The sequence below is a fragment of the Eurytemora carolleeae genome, unplaced genomic scaffold, assembly GCF_000591075.1.
Source record: "Eurytemora carolleeae unplaced genomic scaffold, Eaff_2.0 scaffold141, whole genome shotgun sequence".
Taxonomy (NCBI): domain Eukaryota; kingdom Metazoa; phylum Arthropoda; class Copepoda; order Calanoida; family Temoridae; genus Eurytemora; species Eurytemora carolleeae.
Genome location: NW_019396386.1, coordinates 93,639 through 120,152, shown reverse-complemented (window position 1 = coordinate 120,152; position 26,514 = coordinate 93,639). Strand labels below are relative to the sequence as shown.

Below are 26,514 nucleotides of genomic sequence, written 5' to 3'. Positions count from 1 at the left end.
GCTGTTAAATAAACTTTATAAAATGAATTAGGTGAATAAAAAACATCATTTTATTTATAGTTATAACGGAAAATCATCGTTTGTAAAGTGAAAGGCATAGAGTCTATGTGAAATGATCATTGGTCAATTATGAAACCAGCCTATTTCATAATTTGGTTTACTTTTAACATTAATTTTAGATTTTCTATAAAATGATATTCCAGGGCCCAAAAGGTTATATAACATAAATATGTGAAGTACAACCTGCAGTATGGAACAGTACAACAAAATGGCCGTTTTACACTTTTTTCTAGTAAATTCCACTCTAATATATATTCTATTCTCTTTGATTATAATAGAAGATATGACACCAAAAAATTAAAATCCCTGCGGAGCCTCTTTCAGAAAATCCATTTTTTTAAATCGTTAAACTAAGTTGCATTTTCAGGTCTTAATTCAACATAACTTTGGTGGCATGGCTTTATTCAGTTTATTGAGTGTTCTTTGCAATATTTTTGAACTGTAAAAGTGAGAATCCCTAAATTTGTGACTTCTGACACAGTCATAAAACATTTTTTGACAAAAAACAGAAGCCCTAATTTAACTGCCTCGCCTAACTGCCTAGATATTGCCTGAAAAAGTCTAATTCGTGATTTTGTCTGATTTCTCCTTAAAACATTTTTCAGACAGTTAACTTAGGGCTTTGATTTCAGAGACAACGCGAATGAAGGACAATTTGTTTAGTTTTTATTATTTTATTCATGGTTTCCTCTATTTTCAACATTATTTAGGACATCTGTTAATGTCTTTCCAAGCCCAGGCCCCTGAAGTTTTTAGGCCACCATAATTCTCAACCATTGTGCACTGCAACCCTGTAACCATATCCTAAATTTAGGATTACTTTTTTCTTTTGTATCTGTCAAGTTTAAAATGGTGCCACTTATACGCCATGGGGTGACTGAGGTTTAACTTTTAAACAATTAAAGCAAAAAAACTTCCTGATTGATTTTAGAAGTTCTAGTACTTTCATTTTCTGTTCAAATATCATGAGCATAGAGAATAGAATATATAGAGAGAGAGGAATTAAAAGAATCTCTCGGTATGAATTTTTTCAGTCCCTTTCAGCCTGAAAGGGAGTTCAAAGTGTACAAATCATGTAAATGTTCACAAATTATATGCAGTAGAGTACATTAATACAGTATGCTCTCTAGAGTATTCATTTCAATTTCGAATTTTTTAAACTGTTAAATGAACTTTATAATGAATTAGGTGAATAAAAACATCATTTGATTTATAGTTATAACGGAAAATCATCGTTTGTAAAGTGGAAGGCATAGAGTCTATGTAAAATGATCATTGGTCAATTATGAAACCAGCCTATTTCATAATTTGGTTTTCTTTTAACAAGAATTTTAGATTTTCTATAAAATGATATTCCAGGGCCCAACAGGTTATATAGCATAAATATGTGAAGTACACCTGCAGTATGGAAACAGTACAACAAAATGGCCGTTTTACACTTTTTTCTAGTAAATTCCTCTCTATATATTCTATTCTCTATGATCATGAGCTTTATGTAAGACATATTGAATGTCTAACTGAATATGTGGTTTGTCTCAGGGAAGATTTTAAAAATAGTTCTATCAGATAATACTTTTAAATTATAACAACCATTTATTACATTGTATATATAATAGTTTTAGCAGGTATTTTCGTATTGCACTACTCTTCAAAACCTTCTTTTACTCAGTCGTAATCTCAAGTGCTTCAGCGATCTCAGCAACATCAGCCAAAGCCTTGGCAACAGCTGGAAGAGATGTCTTACAACCGTCTTCAGATTTCACCAATCCAGTGACGAGGGGAGTCAAGTTAGCTTCGCTCAAGATATCCTAGAGATAATTTAATTATGAATGATTAATATGATAACTAATTAACATATCTAATGAACTTCCAATAAATATTCTTACCGCTCCATCCTTAAGAAGTGTAACGGTTTGATCAATATTTTTGGTGCTGGCTTGGGCAGAGGGATCTTCACCAGCAAAGGTTCTTGTAATCTCAGAAAGACCCTCTATAAGCTCAGAAACTCCAATAAAAACGTCACTGGTGAAAGTAGGAGATTCTTCACAAGTCCGTGCTAGGGATCCAGTGCTGAATTTATCTGAAAAACAAAAATTATAAAATTTAAGAATAAAAGTTTTTTTTTAAAGAAAATTCTTTTGTTTTTGCAATAATACCTGCAAACTGGCTGAATGCTTGAGATGCCTTGGCTCCTGCTGCAAAAGATGATGCGCCAACAGAGTTTGTCTTACTCAAAGCATCAAGTCCACCTCCAATATTGTTCAAGCTGGCTGCACTGGTTTTAAGACTGTCCTCGCAGGCCTTGTTGGATTTCAGGAGAGCAGAAAACTTAGGGATAAGGGGATCAACATTAGCAACAGCCTCACTTGCAGCTCTGGCTATCTTGGGTATATTCTTTTCATCTTGTTGGAAGGTTTGAATTGAGGAAAGGACAGAAACTAGTTCCTTCCTGGAGCTAGTGACAGCTTCAACCAAATCTCTAACAACATATCCAAGCTCCTCAGGGGCAACTGCACAAGGATCAGTAGATACAGTAGATGAAGTAAGTAGTTTACCGAGAAGTTTGTTTCCGGCAAGAATATCAACAGCCTTTAGGATCTTTTCTCCTTGATCAACAAAAGTGTCAACAACCTCCTCTGCAGAGTATGTAGAAAGACCATTTCTGAAGGAGTTTTTGGATGGGTCATAGTTGTAGGTCCAAGCCTTGTTGGGGTTCTCAGGATCATAGACATAACCACCATTGGCTGCTGGGTCAAAATTAAAGTCGCCAAAGAGAGAGGAAACTTCAGGATTAGATTGTACTTCATCTGCAGCTTGGAGGATGTCGTTGATAGTTTCACGAGTTCTTGATAAAACCTCTGGCTTAATCGCTGATTTGGTTAATGGAGCACTTTGAAAAACTTGGGGTTGTTCACCGGGGGTTCTGAACACTGTCGGTGTAGGTACCCGGACAACTTGGGGAGACACATTACTTGCTGAACGGGCAACTGGGATAACGCGAATGGGAAGTTCTCCACGGGCTGGGGAAGCACTTCTGAAATTGGTAAATACTTGTTGTTGAGCGTTTACCACACAAAGGAGGGGAAGCAGCATTAGCTTTGAGGCTCCCATTCTCTTGTTCTATTTGAGAAAACTGGTACTATATTTACATGCGGAGCAACTTTATGCGGCAAGTTCAGAATGGGCCCATGTCAGTTATATATAATACTGATGTATAGCGAGCTCCTAAATTTCAACATGGGCCGGTATAAGGGGTGGCAACCACTCTGTAGAGCCTCAAATTCATTTAGGAAAGATTGTTTCATTTATTTTTAATTGCTTTTTCAACACAAGTGACTACAATCTGATAAGTGATGTAGATTTTTACAGTTTTTAAAACAATCATCTTACTTTCATCATTTTATTTGATGAGAGGGGTGAAAGGCCTTTTTGAGGTCACACCTTACAAATTTTCACGCACTTGACAATAAATTTTTATATTTTTCGGTGAAAATTCTTTATGTTAATTTTAGCTTTTTTAAGAGGTTAGCGTATATATAAATGGATTGAGTCTTAGCCAAAAACTCCATTTTAAAATTTCCTATTTCTTTGAAACCTGATGGCCTAAACGTTTGATATTTCAATCTCAGACTAATTTTCTTAAATGGAAGGCCTGGTTGTTAATATAAAGGAATAAAAGTTTACATGTCTGTGTATCCATGCGCGGAACTCCTTTTGCCTTCTGCCTTTGGCTTAATTTTTTTGCATTAAAAAAAAAAAATGAATAATTTCTGTAATCTGTTTAAACCAACCTTTTTTTAATATTTTTATAATTTGTTATATTAGTTTGTTAGATATTTATTGATAACTGAAGCAAGAAACATGAGCTAGCTATAATTTAAACAATCGTAATATCCAGGGGCACAAAAATGTATTTGATGGATTGCAGGTTCAAACTGCAAGGTCAAAAGCCAGACAATGCTTAAAAGTTGGTCCTGTCTTTATACTTGATGAATAATTTTCATAACTGTGTATCACTGTGATAATAAAAGATACAGTTTATTATTTCTTCTTCCATTACCTTTTGCTTTTCTTTCTTGATAACGTTTTTTACGTAATTCCAGGATTATTTCGTAATTAAAAAGTGGTTCTATATTTGTCTCTAGTGGGACCAGTTTTCTTTAAAACTTATAAACTCGTACCCCCCCCCCTGGCAACCGGGAGTTCTAGGATGGTTTCTGTATGGTCCGACATTGCAAACAATAGTTTATCGAACCATGTATGGTAAGGTTAAATTTAACTTAGACCAATACAACAGTTTAGAATCAAAATATCTTGATTTTTAAAATTTAATTATCAATGTTTCTCAAAATATAACAAACGTTTTTAAAAACCTATAATTTCAATTTTTTATTACATAATTTACAAAATTGCAGACATAATTGTTGTACAAATTAAACATGAGCAGTAGAAAATTTTGTAAAATTTTCCTCGGTTTTTTTTCGAAACTGAAACCTAGAAAAATTGTCATGATACAAAAGAAATTCCGTTAAACTTTTAAATAATGCTTTGGTTTTGAAAAAAAAGTGAACAGAGCGAGCCCAAAAAATGAAGTCCTAAAAACTATTATTATAATTTTAAGAAATAATTATTTATCATTTTGACACGCATAAAGAAGAGAGAAAACACATTGGTATTTCACGTGGACAAATAAAAAACTTTTCTGTTTGCAGTGAATACTATAATATTTAAATTGTTATATTAAAAATTTTCACATTTTTTAGCCATCAGCAACCTGAAGAAAGAAGATAATTTTTGACAAAAAAATTTTAATTCTCAAATGTGTTTCATGAATACACAGTGTAAGATTAAAGATCTGAGTTCCTAGTTGTTTCCTGACATGTCGTCCAGAACATTTCCGCCATTAACTCTACAGACTGTGGGTAAACCAAGGAGTATGAAATAAAAATGGAGAAGGAGTCAACCTGTTCCACCTCTCCATATCAATATTTAATATATATCCTTTGCAGGTCGTATTTCTTTTGTTTCAATGTAATTCTTTCTTTACTTTACAACATTAAGTGAAAATGATTTTCTAAAATCTAAAAGATGTCTTAGCACGAAACTTAATACAGAGTATTGCAACCCAGTATCGTAAACCCGGCCTCATGAATGGGGTCAGGCAGCTTTGTAGATACCAATTTTGTGTTAAAGGGAGTGACCGGCAATGTATGGTAGTTGAACTAAGATTGCAGTATTATTGAGAAATTTTTTAGGATTCATTAATGAGACCTACCTATCAGATGTTTTTACGGTGCATATTTGTTCAGCATGAGCGCAAATTCAATATTTAAAATCCTCCTCATTGATTGTCCGTTTTGGAGGGATGATTTTGAGAATCGGTTTTTCAAAAACGACGAAGAAATATCTAACAAAATTTCTACAGTAAACTAATTAGACCTTTAGGAACATATTTTTCATTAGAAATTTGTCAATAAATCAATGTTAGAATCAATTACTTCTTTTTCGTCATTATATTGATTTTCTTATTTTTTATGAATTTTTATTCAGATTTTTTCTCCAAATTCTTCAAATGTCGTCTTTTCAGAAAAAATTCCGGGAATTCTACAGAAAATGGTTTTGAAAAACTTTACAGAAACCAATAAAATTACTTATTTTCGATGACAAGAGTTAATTTTTATTTTCTAAACCTGTTCTTAAACAACTAATTAGTTTACTGTAGAATATTTTTGATACATTTTTCGAATAATTTAAATAAAACCGATTCTGAAAATCAGCCCTCCAAAATTGAAAATCTATAGAGGATTTTAAATATTGCATTTGCACTCTTGTTGAACAAATATGCGCTGTAAAAACGTCTGATAGGTTTCAATTGATTCCTAAAAAATTTTCTCAATAATACTGCAATCTCAGTTCAACTTCCATACATTACCGGTCACTCCATTTAAACAATATTTTTTCCAGTGGTTTCTTTACATTCTCTTTAAGTTTTCTAAATTCTTAAATTTAAATCTTTGCAAATGTTAAGACCCCAAAAAGGAAACTCAGTAGTTTTGTCCAACGATACTCTTTCAAGTTTCAGGCTCTGAGCCCGAAATTTAAAAGAGTATCGTTGAACGAAGCTCCCAAGTTTCTTTTTTTGGGGTCTTAACATTTGTGCACATTTTGATTTAAGAGATTCGAAAAAAATGGAGAATAAAAACAATCTGAAAAAAATATTAATTTATTACAAAAATATTGATATTCACAAAACTGCCAAACAATATTAGTGAAATCCGGGTTTTAAAACTGGTTTCCAGAATTAAAAAAAATTGTAATTGAATATAAGAAAGCAACAAACCATATTTAAAAAACGACCTTTAATATATTTTTTCCAAATGGAGTACCAATTCTGCCAAACACGTATATATAGATATTCTCACAAGAAGGAGACAGTTCATTTGATGTACTATCCCGTTGTGCCCTCTATAGTCAGTATGTGTACTGTACAGCTTGACCTTGCCGTCCGAAGTTCAGTCTAGTACTTTAAATGGATGGGATCGTTCTCAGTGGTATATAATGATATGGTGAAGTGGATTTTCTCCTAATCCATTATATTCCATACTCCTTGAGGTAGGCTGTTAGTATTGAACGTGCTAAGCGTACTCTAAAATACGACTGCTCCATTGTATTCCCTACTCCTTGAGGTAGACTGTTAGTGTAGAACGTGCTAAGCGTTCTCTAAAATACGACTGCTCCATTGTATTCCATACTCCATAAGGTAGACTGTTAGTGTAGAACGTGCTAAGCGTACTCTAAAATACAACTCCTTCTCCATTGTATTCCATACTCCTTGAGGTAGACGTTGGTGTAAAACGTGCTAAGCGTTCTCTAAAATACGACTCCTACATTGTATTCCATACTCCTTGAAGTAGACTGTTAGTATTGAACGTGCTAAGCGTACTCTAAAATTCGACTCCTTCTCCATTGTATTCCATACTCCTTGAGGTAGACTGTTAGTATTGAACGTGCTAAGCGTACTCTAAAATACAAGTACTATGTTTATTACTTTGTAAAGATTGCTTGCTTAAATTATTATTTTATTAATATTATTAAATATTTATTTCGTACACATAGCTGTACAATAGATTAAGACTACAAAACATTGATAAATATTTATTTCATACAAAATAAAAAAAAACTATTTACAACACAAATGATGAATTATTTGGGACAGTTCATCCCTTTCATATCTGGGAATTTCAATTACATTTGATCTAACAGTTAGCAATTCCTTAAAAAAAAGGAATTTTCCTAAATTTTCATCAGAAACTTCTGCAAAAGTTAAATTACTTTTTACATGTTTTAATTTAATGTTGTAAATATGTTTAACCAAGAGTTGTCATTCAATTTTTCTGAAAAGCATTTGAAAGCAATCGGATAGCGATTTTGTTACATTTCTGTAAACTATGAAAGAATGATACAAATCGTGAACACAGCATGGTCTTTAAGTGATGGTTTTCCGAAATTGGTTTATGAAATACTGTCATTTGTGGATTTAAGGCATAAGGAAAGGATTTACGGATTAATATACGGATTAATTTACGGATTAATTTACGGATTAATTTACGGATTAATTTACGGATTAATTTACGGATTAATTTACGGATTAATTGACGGATTAATTTACGGATTAATTGACATCATTAAAGTTTTCCACTAGAGTTTATTGGACACCCCTTGATATTTGTAAATAAGTACATGGTATAATAATGTGTACTCTAAAATCAGCTTAAATAGCCCTAGGTTAGGTGTAGGTCAATTTTCCTACTATTTGCTCATTTTACACTTTTTTACCTCAAGTTTTAGAGTCTAGACTAGTGACTCTAAAGCAATTTAAAGTTTCAAATATTTTATAAAAATTCGTTAAAAACTTTGAGCTAATCAAAAGAAATTGAGTTATTGCCTCAAACTCTTATTTTTTAATCTCTAAATCTTTGCAATTCAATATAGAAGACCTTATATTTTTTCAAAATATGAATTCTGTCAGATTAAATAATCTAAGTTTAAAATATCAAATGTTCACACAATCAGGTTGCAAAGATAAATATAATTGAATAATTTGGCAAAGAATCAATTCTTTTCCACAAAAAGTCAAGAAATAATATTATAGGAAATTTATTTCCGATATAAATAAAATTGCTTTATTTTTTTCAATAGAAAATACAACTTTCTCAATCAATTTAGTATTTAAACAATCAGATAGTTGGTTTTTATGACACAAACTTGTTCATAGAGTTGGGGTCTTAGAAACACAAATAAAAATTATGTGGGGGGGGGATGGAGGGAGGGCTACAGAAAGCTTTTTTTAGTCCCAGTCTTCGTCCTCCCCTTCATCATCTGAGTCCTGGAAATACAGGATGTCCCAAAAAGCATGGGAATTCAGTGACGAATTCGATATCGTCTTTGTTATGAATTGGCATTGTAATACCTATAATTTCAAAAGCCATAATATTATTATGTCTGCTAAAGTTTATTTTATGAAAAGGTTAAAAGACTCCAAAGATGTGTCGTTAATGTCTCCACAAGATGAACAGTGAAGACGGACAAGTTTACTCTGTTTGTATACTGAAATTTTCTTGTTTTACCAATTACAACCGTATGCAGTCAAAACATAAACAAACAAATTGTGAACATAGCAGACGAAACTTTTACAAATTACAGCTTTCTCAGTAGGTATCACTTTACTAAAAAGACGATATCGAATTCGTCACTGAATTCCCATGTTTATTGGGACACACTGTATAAACTTTTAAATACAAAGTTACTATTGACATAATTTCATTTGTTAAAGGACATGTCCAATTCACTGTTTTCTTTAAAGGGAGTGACCGGCAATATATGGTAGTTGAACTGAAAGAGTAGTACTGTGGACAAATTTTTTAGGATTTAGGATTTCTACGACGTATATTTACTGAGTTTGAGCACAAAGTCGATGTTAAAAATCATGAATTTGGGTGGGTACGTTTTTAGAATCGTTTTTTTTAAATTATTAAATAACGACGACAAAAAATGTAAACACAATGCTACAGTAAACTAATTAAGTGTTTAGGAACAGGTTGAGAAAGTAAAAATTAACTGTTATCATCGAAAATAAGTAAACTTATTCAATTATTAGTTTCTATAATCTATCATTATTCACAAAGATTTTCTGCAGAGTTTCTGGAATTTTTATTGAAAAGACGACATTTGAAGAATTTGTAGAAATCTACGATCAATTTCATAGTAAATAAGAATTTCAATATAATGATGAAAACGAAATAATTGATTCAAACATTGATTTATTTCTTTGAGAAATATGTTCCTAAACATCATATTAGTTTACTGTATAATTTTTACTTTATTTTTCGTCGTCGTTATTTAATAATTTAAAAAAACCTATTCTGAAAACGTACCAACCCAAATTCATGATTTTGAACGTCGACTTTGCACTCAAACTCGGTGATTATACATCGTGGAAACGTTTTATATGTCCCAAATTAATCATAAAAAGATTTTCAACAATACTGCATACTCAGTTCAACCAAAATACAATGCCGGTCACTCCCTTTAAACCTCTGATCATGAATGGTATTGATATCCTTATTTTCTAGCTGAAAATTGATTAAACACTTGAGTTGGCACTCAACTTTCAGCTAGAAAAAATTATATTTAAAGAGTACTTTGTGAATCAGATATTCAAGTCCAAAAACGGAAGGAAACTTCAAGTCAAAGGTCATCATTAATCAATATAAATTTACATTTGACTAATAAACTTAAATTAAATTTATTAATGTCCACAAAGGATAGTTAAATCTGTGAAGAAGAAAATAAACGTGTCACTAGTTTGACAGAATTATGACATGCCCTAAAATCTTTATTTAAAAATTTTAAAATTATATTTGAGCTGTTGCAAAAATGACATGTTTGATGTTGTAACAATTACCTTTGCATCAGCAGGTGGAGGTGGAATCATATCAGATATCAAATCCCAAGTAGAAACTGGGGGTACAGATGCCACAGCTGGTTCTTTCCTCTTTAACATTATCATTATCTTGAGTTGGCATTTATGATTTCATGTGTATTGTTGAGCCCAATTATTGGTTCCAAAGATGGGATGAAAAAAAGTTAAAATAACTTTTTCTAGTTTAACAGCTATTGCCGTCTGAAGTAAAAGATACTTGTCTGAGAGGAATACCTGAAGTACATTTCCAGCCATTCCTTTTCTTCTTCTCTTCAGATTTGCCATCAGATCCCCCATTAGATCTCCTGATCCTAAGCTTGATACTGCACTTCGTTCATTTTCAAGACGTTCTCTCTCTTCCTCTTTTCTAACCTAAACAATTTTATCCATTAGATCTTCCGATCCTGAGCTTGATACTGCACTTCGTTCATTTTCAAGACACCCTCTCTCTTCCTCTTTTTTAACCATCAGATCTCCACATACTGATCTAACAATGCATTTCACCCATCTAGCTTCAAAACGCTCCTCTCCTCTTTCTTAATAACCTAATCAGTAATCAAGGCATCCATTATAGATCTCTAGATTCCAAGCTATAACAATGCACTTTTCTTTTTCTTTTCTAACCTTAAAATAGTGTTTATTAGATCTTAAGAGTCTTAGCTAACAACTGTCCTTCACGCTGAGCATGATACTCTCTCTTCTTCTGTGGCTTTCTAACCTAATTGATATAGATAAGATGATGATTAATGATTCCGGAACTTGATATTGAACTCTCTCTCTATGTCCTTTAGATCTTGCAGATCTTAAACTATATTCTGCATGTTGTTCAGTATGTATAATGTACATGCTCTCTTTCACAATACATGTGAGGATGGTATGAAATTCAAATGGCCCGTATGTTATTAAACTAGAGCAAAAACCTTCCATTTTATATCAGTATTATCTGTCATTGGAAGCATGTGAAACATTAGAAATTATAACTAAAAATGAGTATTTAGAAATTTTTGCTTTTAGATATAGCATTTTTTTTTTATTAACAACATGCAATAGGACTGATGGCCGGGGTAAATTACTACCTTTAAGGATTTGAGTCCTGCCCCTGCAGCCCCTCCTGCTGCTCGAATAGCCTCCAGCAGACCACCACGTCCATCTCCTGCATTCTCAAGAATTAAAACACAGTTTAAGAAGTAAAACAACTAGGTATGGTTAGTTTTTACATGTTTTTATGCTGAACAAATAGTTGACCCTATTTTATGTTAAGGCATTGCCCCCTTCCTATTTCTGCTGCTAATAAGAACCAAGAAAATACACATTTAAAAAAAAGAAAATCATCATTTATCCCTAAATAAAGGAACCACATTTTCATAATCCCAAAAAAAACTGATAATTTATAAGTTATAAGAGATACAGCTTTATCATTGTTTATGACATGAGGACTTGTTCTAGCTTGTGGTATAAACAAAAAAATTGTCATGATTCCAATAAACTTAATAGATTCTGATTGCTAATACTAACCTTGTGTTGATGGGGCAGCTTGGATTCCTTTGGGTCCAGAAGTAGTAGAAGTCACAGCAGCCTTTGGCGCTGAAGGTGGAGGAGAAGGAATTCCGGAAGGAACTTGGGGTGGAGGTGGTGGTGGTGGTGGAGGAGGTCCTTGTGATGAATGGGGCGATGGTGGTGGTAGTATAGGGTGTCCTTGTGCGGGTGGGGGTGGTGGAGTAGGTCCTTGTACTGCTTGAGAAGGAGGAGGTGGTGGTGTATGCTCTAGTACTGCTTCAGGAGGAGGAGGAGGTGCTGAAGTTTGAGACACTGGGGTTGATGTAGAGGCAGAAGATGAAGAAATGGGAATGGTGGAAGGAACAGTTGGTGCTGAAACTGGTATTGATCCATCTGTCAAGTCCTAAATCACAGTACTGTTAATAATATTCAAAAATTTGGATGAAAAAACAAAGACTTAACCTGATAGTCGGACTCTAAGCCGGGTATGTCAGGAAGATCTAGCATCTGATAGTTTAGTGATGGTGCAATACCAACTTCTGGGCTTTTATTGAAATCCAATCCCTAAAATAACAGTTTAGAGGGATTTGATAGTGTAGATGATATCAAAAAACTATCATTTGAGATTTAAAATAGGTGGTGAACCCTTTATTATCAAAGATAAAAAATAAGAAAATAAATTTTAACTAAACCTGTGCAATGTTGGGCAGTTCTAGATTATCTGGAAGTTGGAAGTCTGGAAGATCTCCCATATCCGGACTGTAAAACATTCCATTGCAACCAGTTGCATATGGACCTTTGGAAGCCTAGAGAAATTTTAACATTTTTCAGAGATATAATTGGATTCTAAGGGCAAAACTTTTGTTTGCCTTAGCTCCTAGGTTCAACAATTTAAATTGGGTAAAGTTGTCCATCAAAAGATGACACTTTTTACAGTAAGAGGAATCCAACGGTCTAAGTTTGAATTGTTGAGGGAAAGGAACTAAGGTTTCCGACGCAAGTGGACTTTTCTTGGACACAATTGCAAGCCCTGTAAATGCACAATTGCGCCCAATAAAATTCCGATTGGAAACCCTGAAAGGAACTGTCTGGGAGATAAAATACTAATGTTTCGCGCACAAGACATTCTTTATTTTAGTCTAAAATATTAAAATAATGATTTTTTTCCCACCTGATCCGAATCTACCGCATCGACTTGGTCTTCAACTACTGATTGTTCCATCAGGCCCCTTGGAGATACCTCTAGTGGATCAAGGGAGACTGATCTTTTCTATAATAATGGTTGAGCTCAAAACCTTATTCAAATCGTTTCCCAACAGAATCTTTCAAAGATCCATCTTTTCTATTTAAGAACACTGTCCTAGAACATCTTGGTTTAATGTGGTGAAGAATCGATCACGTGTTTTGAAACCTCGTTAAGGTCACTGGTCAATGTTCATAACAGAGGCCATTACTACAGTTTGTACTTAAATGGTCATTGAGGGTATCAAGAAAGATGAGTCTTTTTACAAATAACTAATCTGCATTTTCTGAGGAAAATAAAAAATTCAACCTTTCACCCGCATTTTTTTTACCTGGAAGGCATACTCAGAGGTGTTGAAGATAAGCAAAGAAGAACATGATCTGCACATTTTTTAAAGTAATATTTTGGAACATATAGAGATCCCTGTATATAAAGTACTGTTTCATTTTATATACAATTTAACTGAGAAATATTGCTAGCAAGTAAAAAATGTCGTTTTCTAAACATACTGATAATGGAATGCTGCAGATATTTAGTTTTTAATTAAATAACTATGGAGCTCTTTAAACCTGGTTCCGCATATTTTATTGATATATATTTATTCTTAAAATTACTGAGATTTAGGTATAATAATAAAAAATTGTCAAGATGACATTTTATAAATTCTTTTGATATCTCCGAAGTTCTGTGTTAAACTGTTTTTCTCTGAACTTGAGACGATCAGTAGACAAGTTTATAAATTCAAAAAATCGAGGAAAGGACCAGGCCAGTACAAAGGAATTGAATCTGTGCCACAAACTCTGATTTTCCAATCCTTATATCTTTACAACCCAATGTCGTAGACCTTAGATATTTCAAACTGTAAATTATGTATAGATCAAATAATCAAAGTTTGAAATTTCAAAAGTTTATATCAACAGGTTGCAAAGATATAAGCATTAGAACATTTGAGTTTGTTGCAAAGACTCAATTAATTTAGTAAAGTATTCATAACACTGTCTTTCTTAGATGGGTGTGATATGCACGAGCGTTTGGAAACAAGCTTGTCTCCAGTGGCACAACTAGGGGGGGTAAGGGGGTCTGATTCGCCCCCTCCACCTCAAGATATTTCAAGTGAAGAATTCATTAAACTCATCATTAGCTGAACATTGCACTGTAGACCTGAATTTAAATCAAATATACCTTAAATTGTGCGAGGGTGCTTGTAGGAAGTCAGGAATAGTGTTAACTGTTTCTTTTTCCTGTAGCAATAATGTTGTTAAAATTCAAATACAGGGTGTCCCACAAAACATGACATTGGCAAGACGACTTTAATGTTGTCTTTGATTTTATATATAATTTGTTGCATTTTTTTGTCAACCTAATTTCAGAAGTAAAATTCTTGAGATAACATTCAAAAAATACCCCTTAATCCTGTTATTTCCCAAATACGATCTGCCTTTTATTTTATTTTTAATTTTACCCGTGATTTAGAGATTTCTAGTTCAGATTTCGACAAAGGAATTGAGTCTTTGCCACAAACTCAAATATTAAAACCCCAATATCTTTAGAACCCAATGTTGTAAACCTTTGTTATTTCAAACTCAGGCTATTTGATCTAACAGAATTCATAGTTTGAAATATCTAAAGTTTACAACATTTTGTTTCAAAGATATAGTGATAAGAAAATCAGATTTTGTGGCACAGACTCGATTCCTTTGGTTTTATTTTAAAAAAAGGTAAAATCAGAACGAAATGCAATTTTTATATAATTTTACAAAAATTTAAAATTGCCTTGAATTGAAAATTCTTCAACTTCTTTGGAATATCTTTTGGCTCCAAGTCAGATATTTTTTCTTGGACCATTTGGTTCTCAAACTGGGATTGGAAGGAAAAGGGGGCTGTGAAAGTTCTCTGGAAGCTTTTGGAAGCATCTCTTGGATACTAAAAAAAGATTGAATTTTTTTTACAATTTATTCTTTTTAAATTTTGTTTTAATACAATTTTTATAAAATAAATGGTATAAGACATGATTCAGAATTGTTGTAAATGTAAAATTGAATTAAATATCAACCATTTTCTTTTAAACAAACAAATTTTATAGTTACAAAAATTTGATTCTTTCATTGTAACAGTATGAATGGTAAAAAAACTAGGTGTAAAAATAGTAATTTTAAAGCTGTTGTTGTTGTTTATTTCCGATATTATAAGCATTTCCGTTCTAAACGGTTTTTTTGTCTGTCCGCGGTTCTATCTGCTAACGGAAATTTCCGCAAATGTTCATAAAGTTCTATTTTTAAATAAGAAAGGAACTGATTCTTTAACACAAACTAAAATCTTGCAATCCCTGTATCTTTGCAACCTGATTGTGTAACCCTTTGATATTTTAAACTTATCCTATATTTGATCTTACAGAATTTATAGCTTGATATAACATACGACATCGGGTTGCAAAGATACAAAAATGACAAACTCGGACCTTGGGGTGAAAACTCATTTCCTTGGCTCAGGATCCTACCTTGGAGCTTGAATAGATAACTGTCTCAGGATCCTACCTTGGAGCTTGAATAGATAACTGTCGCAGGATCCTACCTTGGAGCTTGAATAGATAACTGTCGCAGGATCCTACCTTGGAGCTTGAATAGATAACTGCAGGATCCTACCTTGGAGCTTGAATAGATAACTGTCGCAGGATCCTACCTTGGAGCTTGAATAGATAACTGTCGCAGATTTAATAGTTTTGAGTAAATCAACTTTCTGGTTCACCCTTTCTATTCTTCAGAAGGAAATATCTTAAAAAACCAGGATGAGACAGGGTTACCCACAAAAAAATGCATCCCACTCTTTTAATCAACTATAGATGAATTTCACTGTAATTAGCCTATTGCAGATAAACCAATTAACTAGTTTATATTGATAAGATATTTGTTGCAGGGAACCGTAATTGTAAATCTAAGTAAAAAGATTAAATGAATTCCTTACAATCGTTTCTAAAGTTTCGGACTGTTTAATCATTTCAAATAATTTTTCTAAAATGATGTAATGTGAAATTTTAGCACTTTTTAAAAAGAACACTTTTAAATAAAAAAGTCATGTAAAGGAATTTAGCTTTTGCCAAAAACTCTTATTTTCTAATCCCATATCTTTACAACCCAATATCGTAGACCTTTGATATTTCAAAAATAATTTCTGTTAGATCAAATAATCTAAGTTTGAAATATTAAAGGTTTGATATAAGAATGAGAAAATTTGAGTTTGTGGCGAAAACTTGCAGTTCCTTTTAATCTGGGTTTTAAATAGTTCTTCCCTGTGCTCAAAGGTGTGAATTCTATCCGAGAACTCCTGTATTTTGGTATTTATTTTTCCAAATATATCAGTTGAAATAGCGGTCAGCTGCTCTAGGGATCTGGGTACAGTAATGCTCTTTAAAGGGACTGTTATAATCGTAATTTCAAGTGACCATCCATGCAATGCCGGATTTACCACGGTACCCTCAAGCTTTGTCTAATCAAATAGGAATTAGATATCAATGTTATATCGGATTCACAACAGCAAAATAATTGATTATGGAGTTATTTTTTGCCGTTCATAAAATTGATAGCTTATACTTCTTTTTTTAAGAAGGTTAACAATCTGTTTCATTTTCTACCCCGCCCCCCCCCCATGCAACCCATCTTTTATTATGGTTAAATGCTTCATGATGATATAAACATAGGTTTATTAACCGACAGTTTTTTTGGCGGAAATAAAATTAAACTAGTTCGAATCTTTTGGAGCGGATAGGTAATACGCATAAATTATTCTTAAAAAGAGTTTATATCTGGAGAACTGTATTTTATTTCGGATAAAAAATATTATAAATTTTCAAATGTGTGTTGTTCAATATGCATGTTTGGTATTTTTGTTTGTTTAAACCTTGAAGTTTAAACCTGTTTTTAAGAATACACATGAAGGTCATACACTCCATAGATGAAGGACGTTGGGATTTGGGAGTACTTGTTATATAGAGATATACAGAGAGGAGTAGGAATGGGAGTACTATATATTGAGATAGACAGTGAGGAGTAGGGATCGGAGTACTTTATATATATATATATAGATGAGAGTACTATATATATATAGAGATAGACAGTGATGAGTAGGAATGGGAAAAAAATATTTTGAAAAACAAATCTAATCTTTTTTAGCCTATAACACCCATGAGTGTCCACAAAAAATGTCGGCCCAATCGGCCATCCGTTTGGCCGGCTATAGACAACATATATATATATACGAATGTCTTGTTTTATTATATAGATATATACAGATAGACAGAGAGGAATAAGGATGGGATTAATTTATATATATATATACAGATCGACAGAGAGGAGTAAGGATAGGAGTATTTTATATGTAGAGATAGACAGAGAGGAGTAAGGATAGGAGTACTTTACATATAGAGATAGACAGTTAGGAGTAAGGATGGGATTAATTTATTTATATATATACAGATAGGCAGAAGGAGTATAAGGATAGGAGTACTTTATATATACAAATAGACAGAAGGAGTAAGGATAGGAGTACTTTATATATACAGATAGACAGAGAGGAGTATGGATTGGAGTACTTTATATACACAGATAGACAGAGAGGAGTAAGAATAGAAGTACTTTATATACACAGATAGAGAGAGAGAAGTAAGAATAGAAGTACTTTATATATATACTGATAGATAGAGAGGAGTATGGATGGGATTAATTTGCATATACAGATAGACAGAGAGATAGATAGAGAGGAGTAAGGATGGGATTAATTTATATATACAGATAGACAGAGAGGAGTAAGGATAGAAGTACTTTATATATACAGATAGATAGAGAGGAGTAAGGATGGGATTAATTTATATACACAGATAGACAGAGAGGAGTAAGGATGGGATTAATTTATATACACAGATAGACAGAGAGGAGTAAGGATAGGAGTACTTTATATACACAGATAGACAGAGAGGAGTTAAGGATGGGATTAATTTATTTATTTATATATATACAGAAAGACAGAAAGAATAAGGATAGGAGTACTTTATATGTACAGATAGACAGAGAGGAATAAGGATGGGATTAATTTACAAATATACAGATAGGCAGAGAGGAGTAAGGATAGGAGTACTTTATATACACAGATAGACAGAGAGGAGAAGGATGAGATTAATGTATATAGAGATAGACAGAGAGGAGTAAGGATGAGATTAATTTATATATACAGATAGACAGAGAGGAGTAAGGATGGGATTAGTTTATATATACAGATAGACAGAGAGGAGTAAGGATGAGATTAATTTATATATACAGATAGATAGACAGAGAGGAGTTAGGATGAGATCAATTTATATATACAGATAGACAGAGAGATAGACAGAGAGGAGTAAGGATGGGATTAATGTATATAGAGATAGACAGAGAGGAGTAAGGATGAGATTAATTTATATATACAGATAGACAGAGAGGAGTAAGGATGGGATTAATATATATACACAGATAGACAGAGAGGAGTAAGGATGGGATTAATATATATAGAGATAGACAGAGAGGAGTAAGGATGAGATTAATGTATACACAGATAGACAGAGAGGAGTAAGGATGAGATTAATTTATATATACAGATAGACAGAGAGGAGTAAGGATGGGATTAATTTATATATACAGATAGACAGAGAGGAGTAAGGATGGGATTAATAAATATAGAGATAGACAGAGAGGAGTAAGGATGAGATTAATGTATACACAGATAGACAGAGAGGAGTATGGATAGAAGTACACAGATAGAGAGAGAGGAGTAAAGATGAGATTAATATATATACTGAGTTTGACACTTTTAAACCTTGAAAACAAAATCTTCCAGGTTATTAATCAGATAAAGGGTTCAAGGGTATCGAATTGTGAATCGGGCGTTGTCATCTTTGCTTAAAAGGTTAAACTTGAAATTATGTGTATAGTTCCTTTAAATGATGAGACCTAACTCATCCAATCTTGGCGTTTAAAAGTGAAATTAAGTCTGCAGCTTTGATAGTAATTATGATTTGCAATTTAAAAATCTTAATATGACAAATTGCCTAATAATAAGCATTATATGTTTCCTAATAGAAGCTTGTCTAGTCTCTTCTTTCCTAAATAATTGCATTGCTGTAATACATACTAATACTAATAATAATAATAATAAATAATAATAATAATAATAATAATAATAATAATGATTATTTTGCAGTATTAACATTAATGTTTTTCTGAATCGTAAGCTTACTTTTTTCTTAACATAGAATTCAACATTTTTTCTTTTTCCAATCTTTTGAAATTTCTTGTTTTAAAACTTGTGGGTGGGTGGGTGTTTGTTTATATCCAATAAACGTCAAATCGCCTGTGCCGATCCGGGCCAAATTTTTTGTGGGACCTCACATGACCCCAGGGAAGGTTTATGGAGGCTAAAAATTACAAAAATGCTTATTCAAAAGCTTTAAAAATGCGCTAAAAAAATATTATTAAATCCGCGAAGTTTTTTTGTTATTTTTTTATACTGTACAAAGAGAAGATGCTTACATATAGAGCCACAATAAAAAGTTGAATTACAGGATGGGCGCGAACTACTCTTAAAGTCTAGTATTTTAAATTTCTATACTCATGGAAGAAATACTCCATGTCAGGTCCCCCAATTGCGTAAGTTTTTTTTATTTTCTTAACAAATGTTCTAATTGCTAATGTTTAGTTACCCCACCCCACCCAAGAAGAATCAACCTCATCCTAGAAATAAGAAAATCAAAAATAATCCTAGATAAATTGAACAATTTTCAGCATTACAGTCTGCATTAGCGATCTATATTCTTGTATATCTATGAATATAATGCTAGATCTATATTCTTGTATATCTATGAATATAATGCTAGATCTATATTCTTGTATATCTATGAATATAATGCTAGAATTATATTCTTGTATATCTATGAATATAATGCTAGATCTATATTCTTGTATATCTATGAATATAATGCTAGATCTATATTCTTGTATATCTATGAATATAATGCATATTTTTCCCTGAGATCCGAGGTAACAGTGTAGATTGTATATTGAGAGCTCTTCATTGTTATTCTCTAAATTTTCAACTTTTATATTACAGGGTGTCCCTTTAAACATGACATGTTATACTTTTTATTCCGCATATATCAACTTTTTATATTACAGGGTGTCCCTTTAAACATGACATTTTATACTTTTTATTCCGTATATATGAATTTTTTATATTAAAGGGTGTCTCGATAAACGTATTAACATTTGAATCTTTTGACAAAGTATATTTTTTTTGATAACATTACTACTGCTGTAAACCTTAAAAACTCACGAATTGTGATATACCAATTATTTAGAAAGATAAGATTTTCTAGGAAATAACAAAGTTGTTTTTCACCATTTTTATTTTAACTCCTTGATTTTTTCGTGTGTAACGATTAGCCTACTTGCTTAAAACTGTTTATATAGGAGGGAGTTTGCAAAGATAAAAATATTTTTCCTAACGACGACATTTGAGAACAACTTTTTGACAATTGAAAAAATGTAAACCAAAGTTTTAATGCAAGGAAAGTTATTTCAGAGGTGTGCGAATATTTTGTACTGTCTCTGGGCGGTAATGTAAACACAAGACAGATGTCGAAGCCTTACATGGGATCCATCTTTCACATAAAAAATCAATGACATATTCTGGTCAGAGGAAACTATTATGTGAATTATCAAAATTATCAAAATTTAATACTTTTAACCTCCTCGGATACTAATTGAACACTGATGCATCTATTATTGTTTACAAAATCCGCCCAGAGAGAACTGGTTTCAATATGTACGCACAGTATGCGCAACAGCAATTAACTTTCCTTGAATTATAACCTTGGTGTAATCAAACTATTTTCAAACTGATTTTGAGTGACTTTTGAATTTAAAATATATGTCATTAAGGTATTGACGATCTATTTCTTTAAATTCTTGCTTCATAAATATATTTGCCAGAAGAACACAACAATATAATGATGAAAATTATGTTAAAAATAAAAGTAAAAATTATGTTTAAAGGGAGTGTTTACGAAAAATGAATGGGGGGTATAGGCTTACGTCGAAAAAAATTCGATGGTGATTGCTACTATAATCTTATTTCTATCTGCTGCGTCTATAATTGTAAAAAAGACTTGGTATAAGTAAGAACGTAGCATATGTTCATACAAATTCAGAAAATCTATTTATTTCCAAACAAATCATTTAGATATTACAACCTATAATCATCAATTTTTTTGACGCATTCGTATTAAGTTAATAATACGAATAATTTATAATATTTTATATTTTATTATGATCCGAGAGTTATTTTTGAAAACATTCATTCCTGTTTCGATGATTTTTGATAAAAAAACCGATATTTTCATATTTTCCATGATTGTTTGAAAATCCAGCGCCAGCTGTGAAAACAAGTTGTTAGCGAAATATTAATTTAAAAAAAAAATCAAAATTATTATAAATATCAACTATATAAGAATGCGTCAAAAAAAATCGATGATTTCAAAGGTTTTCATTTTTCGCGAACACTCCCTTTAATAAAAATATTAATGATCATAATAATGATTATATGATAGAAATAATAATAAAAATAATATTAATTGTAATGATGTATAATAAAAGTAATATTAATAACAATAATAAAAAATAATAAAAAAAAATAAGAAAAACCTGTCATTATATAATTGTTAACACAAATTCGAAATATAAGGAAGACGATTTTACCGACTCAGATGCCGTGGTCTATTCTCAAGACGTGTGTATCCATTTCCGCTATGAAGCACCCACATGTCCCCCTCGCTTCTTGTTCCCTCCTCACCCCTCTACACATCCCAGCCCTCAGTCAGGTTAGGAGAGTTGAGCTAGTAACAGCTCTGACACAGGGAGCCTATTGACTCCTTCATGATGATGACGCAGATACTCATGTAGCAGGCGTGCTTATACCCGAGGGTTCCCAGTTCATCATGCATTCCAGAGACAACATAATCGTTCATAGCCAGCATGACAAGCCGCGATCTCTTCCTACTGATTTTGATAAGCCCTGTTGTCCCAGTTCCTGTTGATCTGCTCCACCAACATGAAGCTCTACAACACTCCCATGAAGTGCCATCAAATATTCATCATTAATTCCTTTGTTAATTTCTAAATCAACCAATTTTAACTCCGTCTTATATGCAAATATTTCAAAACTTTCGTTTTATTAAATAAATGTTAGAAATATCCATTTTAGATCTCTTTATTTTACTATAGTGACTTTTAAAGTCAACAATAATATATTAGTAATGAAAAAAAATATTTATAATAATAATGAAAACAATAAAAATGATAACTGTAGTATGTTAAACGCAGCAATCCTAAGTTTATTTTGTTTATATAATTTGCTCTGCCAATTTTCCTTTTCTGACAAATAAAGTATCATTTTATAATGAACCCACAAAATATGATAATTCAGAGACGACTGCAGGAATTAATAGTAACTGTTTCCTTATATTCATGATTCCCTGCAACCATAAACTTTTTACATTCTTGCGGTGCAAAACTATTAAATTAGCTATTGAATGTCTATATTCATGAAAAAATTTAATAATTTAACTTTGAGTTTCACGTTTTCTTTTCATTCCCATCCTTTGTGGGTAACCCTGTATATTTTCATGAATCATTCAGTTTTCGTACTTTCAATATCATAGAGTTTGTCGTCGAACCCCTGTTTATCCAGTTTTTCTTCATTATTAGTGACTTTTAGAGTCTCAAAAATATTGTTTATTTTATAGTTTAATATTTTCTCCAGATTAAAGAATGATATATCTATATTTACATATATTTATCATGTTTCATATTGTCATGTTTCCGATTTCCTATTATTATTTATCACATTTTTATTAAAAATTACAGCATTACGAATTGTATACATATTGTTTGATTTACTTACACAGCTCTTCAGTCTTCAGGTTATATCAATCAACAGGGACGTATTCAGGAATTTGTCCAGTGGGGACTTAAATTTTTTTTTCTCTTTCCAGGGGGGGCTCAGCAACCGTTGGGGCCTGAAAACACCCTGAATTCAATAGATTTAACTGGTCCAGGGGGGGATATGGGGGCTACGCCCCCCCCCCTGAATACGCCTCTGTCAATCAAATATTTTTTATTTATTATCCATTCCAAATATCATTGAATCCATCGGGGGTTTAAATTTTCATTGATTCTAATTTGTCTGAGAGTAAACAAAACATTGGTCAAAATAGGGCTAAAAGTAAAACTGTAAAGTATATTTTTTTGAATAAAAAATTAAGCAATTCAACATACAAACAAAAAGTCCTAAAATATATTTTTAAATTGGCATTTCGTTAAAAGTAATTTAAAATTAGGCTTTTTTTGACTAGATTCAAGAAAAATTTAATTTTCAGTATTTGTACCACATTTTATAATTTCTTATACAAACACACAATTGTAATCTTTCGTGCAGGAACTACAATGTAAACGCATATACAAAATAATATGACTATTTATGTGTTGAAAGCTTGTACAGATACAATATTTTGAACAAATTTGGCGAGACATTGTGAAAAAGAAATTCATAAATGAGATTCTTAAATAGAAGGACCGGATTGTTTGTTGATTATTGTTTTGTTTTCAAATTTCTTTTTTAAATACATTTTCTTTACATATAAAATGATTCTATATAAATGTATAATTGTTACAGAGATTACTATATAATAATATGTTTAAGAACTGAGTTATTGCCGCAAACTCGTAATTTTTAATCCTTATAGTTTATACCTCTGCTCCCCAATCCTTATAGTTTATTCCTCTGCCCCCCAAATCCTTATAGTTTATACCTCTGCCCTCCAATCCTTATAGTTTATACCTCTGCCCCCCAATCCTTATATTTTATACCTCTGCTTCCCAATCCTTATAGTTTATACCTCTGCTCCCCAATCCTTATAGTTTATACCTCTGCCCCCCAATCCTTATAGTTTATACCTCTGCCCCCCAATCCTTATAGTTTATACCATGTTAATACCTCTGCCTCCCTGCTCCACAATCCAAAATTTAGGCATTAGAAAATTTGGGGTTGGGGCATAAACATTTTTACAGTGTAAAGGTGTGGGCACCATATTTATATTTTTACAGCGTAAAGCTGATGGTACCATATCTCCATTTTTACAGTTTAAAGGTGTGGGCACCATATTTACATTTTTTCAGTGTAAAGCTGATGGCACCATATTTACATTTTTACAGTGTAAAGCTGTGGCGTGGGCACCATATTTACATTTTTACAGTGTAAAGTTGTGGGCACCATATTAACATTTTTTCAGTGTAAAGCTGATGGTACCATATTTACATTTTTACAGTGTAAAGCTGTCGGCACCATTTTTACATTTTTACAGTGTAAAGCGAGAATTGAAAGTTTATTTTATACAACTTCTTAATTTACTCTCTTTTAGAGCTGATATTTTCATGATTCCTTCTTATGGACTGAAGGATTGTTGTTGATGTTGTTGTTGTTTATTTGTTGTTGTTGATGTTGTTGGTGTTGTTGTTTTACAGGCACAAGGGAGAGGAGAACAGTATAAATTCCAATCAAAGAAAATATCACGACCGCCTAAAAATTAATTAAAATTTGCATACAAAATTGTATACAAAATTTACCGCTTAAGGGAGAAAAAGTAAATTATTATTGTAATAAATATCAGTGTTTGAAGTAAATGGGGTAAAGGTTTAAGCCTAAAAGTTTTAGGAGTTTATCGCGACCAATATTAGTTTTATCTGATTTGTCAAAGTATACACATATATACACATCACAATATGGCCGACGATTCCACGTGACCAGATACCGGCAATTGCTGAAAAATTCTGGTCACGTGATACAGACGTAACAATTATATTATCAATTATATTGTATTAAAAATGAAAAATTGTATTATTTCAAATTATAATAGGAGGGTACCTTAACATTTTAGGCGCCTCTGAGTTATCCTTATTTGTCCAGATTTGTTCTTTGTTTTCTGAATATGATCTGTTTAAAACTTTGATTCATATACCATGCATATATTATATATATGAGTTTTGGTATATCTTTGATACAGTTTTTTTTACCAATTTCTCGAGACAGGGACATCAGACAGAACTGATATTGGTCGCGATCAACACTTAAAATGTTGAGCCTATACCCCCTTTCATTTTACTTTAAACAGCCCATTCAATTGACATATTTTGTGCTGCAGGTCGTCTTTAAATTTTTATTTTACCTGATTCCACCCTGCGTGGAGTATATAGTTTTCTCCGTAGAAAGGATCAGTCGGAGATGGGCAGAGAACTGTTGATATATTTACACCTCAAATTAAATCAAAATTTATTAATTATCCAAATTTTTGGGAATTATGATTACAACAATAGAAATCTTATCGCTCAAAGATGCATTATATTTATACCAATTTTGGTTTATTTTGACGAAATTTTTTTCTGGGTTTCATTTGTGATTTGATTTACACATAAGAATCAAAAATCTAATTGAGTTTGAAAAAAATATTCTGAACACTTTTTGAAAGTGTATAAAAGAAACCTTTACAAATGGTGAAATGATGATTTCAGCATTTCTAAAAAAACGGCACATAGTTTCACCCTTCTAAATTATACATAATAGCCGGATCCTAATCTGGCTGTTCATTTTGCTCATATTTTATATGTAATATTTGCCAGTACAATATAATTGTCATCGACTTGTTTTAAAGATTTTTTATTTTCTTAAAGGAACTGTTAGTGTGAAAGTTTTATTTACCTAGAACACAAGATATTGGCTGAAGAATGAAAATATGGTAAATCATGAATACTGAGTACGCCAGGACACTGTACGCAAACTAGACAATATGGTAGATCATGAATACTGAGTACGCCAGGACAGTGTGCGCAAACTAGAAAATATGGCAGGTCATGAATACTGAGTACTAAATATGGTAGATCATGAATACTGAGTACGCCAGGACACTGTACGCAAACTAGAAAATATGGTAGATCATGAATACTGAGTACGCCAGGACACTGCGCAAACTAGAAAATATGTTAGATCATGAATACTAAGTACGCCAGGACACTGTGTGCAAACTAGGAAATATGGTAGATCATGAATACTTAGTACGCCAAGACACTGTACGCAAACTAGAAAATATGGTAGATCATGAATACTGAGTACGCCAGGACACTGTACGCAAACTAGAAAATATGGTAGGTCATGAATACTGAGTACACCAGGACACTGTGTGCAAGCTAGAAAATATGGTAGATCATGAATACTGAGTACACCAGGACACTGTGTGCAAGCTAGAAAATATGGTAGGTCATGAATACTGAGTACACCAGGACACTGTGCGCAAACTAGAAAATATGGTAGATCATGAATACTGAGTACGCCAGGACACTGTGCGCAAACTGGAAAATATGGTAGGTCATGAATACTGAGTACGCCAGGACACTGTACGCAAACTAGAAAATATGGCAGGTCATGAATACTGAGTACGCCAGGACACTGTACGCAAACTCGAAAATATGGTAGGTCATGAATACTGAGTACGCCAGGACACTGTACGCAAACTAGAAAATATGGTAGAACATGAATACTGAGTAGTGAGTACGCCAGGACACTGTACGCAAACTAGAAAATATGGTAGGTCATGAATACTGAGTAC

The 26,514-nt window shown here is 32.4% G+C and overlaps 3 protein-coding genes across 6 annotated transcripts in view; all 3 read right to left on the bottom strand.

The window, feature by feature from the left end:
* Window positions 1-1,633: 1,633 nt before the first annotated feature.
* Window positions 1,634-3,208, bottom strand: LOC111702194 (uncharacterized). The gene is made up of 3 exons (XM_023473805.1): window positions 2,217-3,208; window positions 1,947-2,140; window positions 1,634-1,868 (listed from the first exon to the last, which is right to left on the bottom strand). Exons 1-3 carry the CDS (start codon window positions 3,169-3,171, stop codon window positions 1,722-1,724), a joined length of 1,296 nt encoding a protein of 431 aa, XP_023329573.1. The 5' UTR covers window positions 3,172-3,208; the 3' UTR covers window positions 1,634-1,721.
* A 4,993-nt stretch (window positions 3,209-8,201) lies between these two features.
* On the bottom strand, window positions 8,202-19,902 carry LOC111702218 (WASH complex subunit 1). 4 transcript variants are annotated; one of them, XM_023473830.1, is made up of 15 exons: window positions 19,829-19,902; window positions 18,877-18,906; window positions 16,069-16,167; window positions 15,462-15,537; window positions 14,556-14,705; window positions 13,965-14,023; window positions 13,114-13,162; window positions 12,711-12,809; window positions 12,232-12,345; window positions 12,002-12,103; window positions 11,558-11,942; window positions 11,119-11,195; window positions 10,277-10,414; window positions 10,025-10,114; window positions 8,202-8,446 (listed from the first exon to the last, which is right to left on the bottom strand). In XM_023473830.1, exons 1-15 carry the CDS (start codon window positions 19,873-19,875, stop codon window positions 8,408-8,410), a joined length of 1,554 nt encoding a protein of 517 aa, XP_023329598.1. In that variant the 5' UTR covers window positions 19,876-19,902; the 3' UTR covers window positions 8,202-8,407. The 4 variants fall into 4 exon arrangements, with proteins under 4 accessions (XP_023329598.1, XP_023329599.1, XP_023329601.1 ...); XM_023473831.1 differs by lacking the exon at window positions 19,829-19,902 and adding an exon at window positions 19,334-19,632; XM_023473832.1 differs by lacking the exons at window positions 8,202-8,446; window positions 10,025-10,114; window positions 10,277-10,414 and adding an exon at window positions 10,668-10,760.
* A 4,321-nt stretch (window positions 19,903-24,223) lies between these two features.
* The window catches only part of LOC111702205 (transmembrane protein 164), a 7,497-nt gene continuing 5,206 nt past the window's right edge, over window positions 24,224-26,514 (bottom strand). The window contains exons 7-9 of the mRNA XM_023473819.1: window positions 25,611-25,689; window positions 25,081-25,166; window positions 24,224-24,434 (exon numbers count right to left, since the gene is read on the bottom strand). Of these exons, the coding sequence (XP_023329587.1) occupies window positions 24,288-24,434; window positions 25,081-25,166; window positions 25,611-25,689 (312 nt within the window). The 3' untranslated portion in view covers window positions 24,224-24,287. The remainder of the gene's footprint in view (window positions 24,435-25,080; window positions 25,167-25,610; window positions 25,690-26,514) is intronic.

What these genes read in the sequence shown, in the direction of transcription:
- LOC111702194 (XM_023473805.1), bottom strand. Translation starts at nt 3,171, where the DNA reads ATGGGAGCCTCAAAGCTAATGCTGCTTCCCCTCCTTTGTGTGGTAAAC. An exon ending in AGCATTCAGCCAGTTTGCAG is followed by an intron (nt 2,141 to 2,216) that starts GTATTATTGCAA and finishes TTTGTTTTTCAG; the next exon opens with ATAAATTCAGCACTGGATCC. An exon ending in CACTTCTTAAGGATGGAGCG is followed by an intron (nt 1,869 to 1,946) that starts GTAAGAATATTT and finishes AATTATCTCTAG; the next exon opens with GATATCTTGAGCGAAGCTAA.
- LOC111702218 (XM_023473830.1), bottom strand. Translation starts at nt 19,875, where the DNA reads ATGAAGAGCTCTCAATATACAATCTACACTGTTACCTCGGATCTCAG. An exon ending in TTATCTATTCAAGCTCCAAG is followed by an intron (nt 14,706 to 15,461) that starts GTAGGATCCTGC and finishes ATCTTTTTTTAG; the next exon opens with TATCCAAGAGATGCTTCCAA. An exon ending in GCACCCTCGCACAATTTAAG is followed by an intron (nt 13,163 to 13,964) that starts GTATATTTGATT and finishes AAAAATGTGCAG; the next exon opens with ATCATGTTCTTCTTTGCTTA.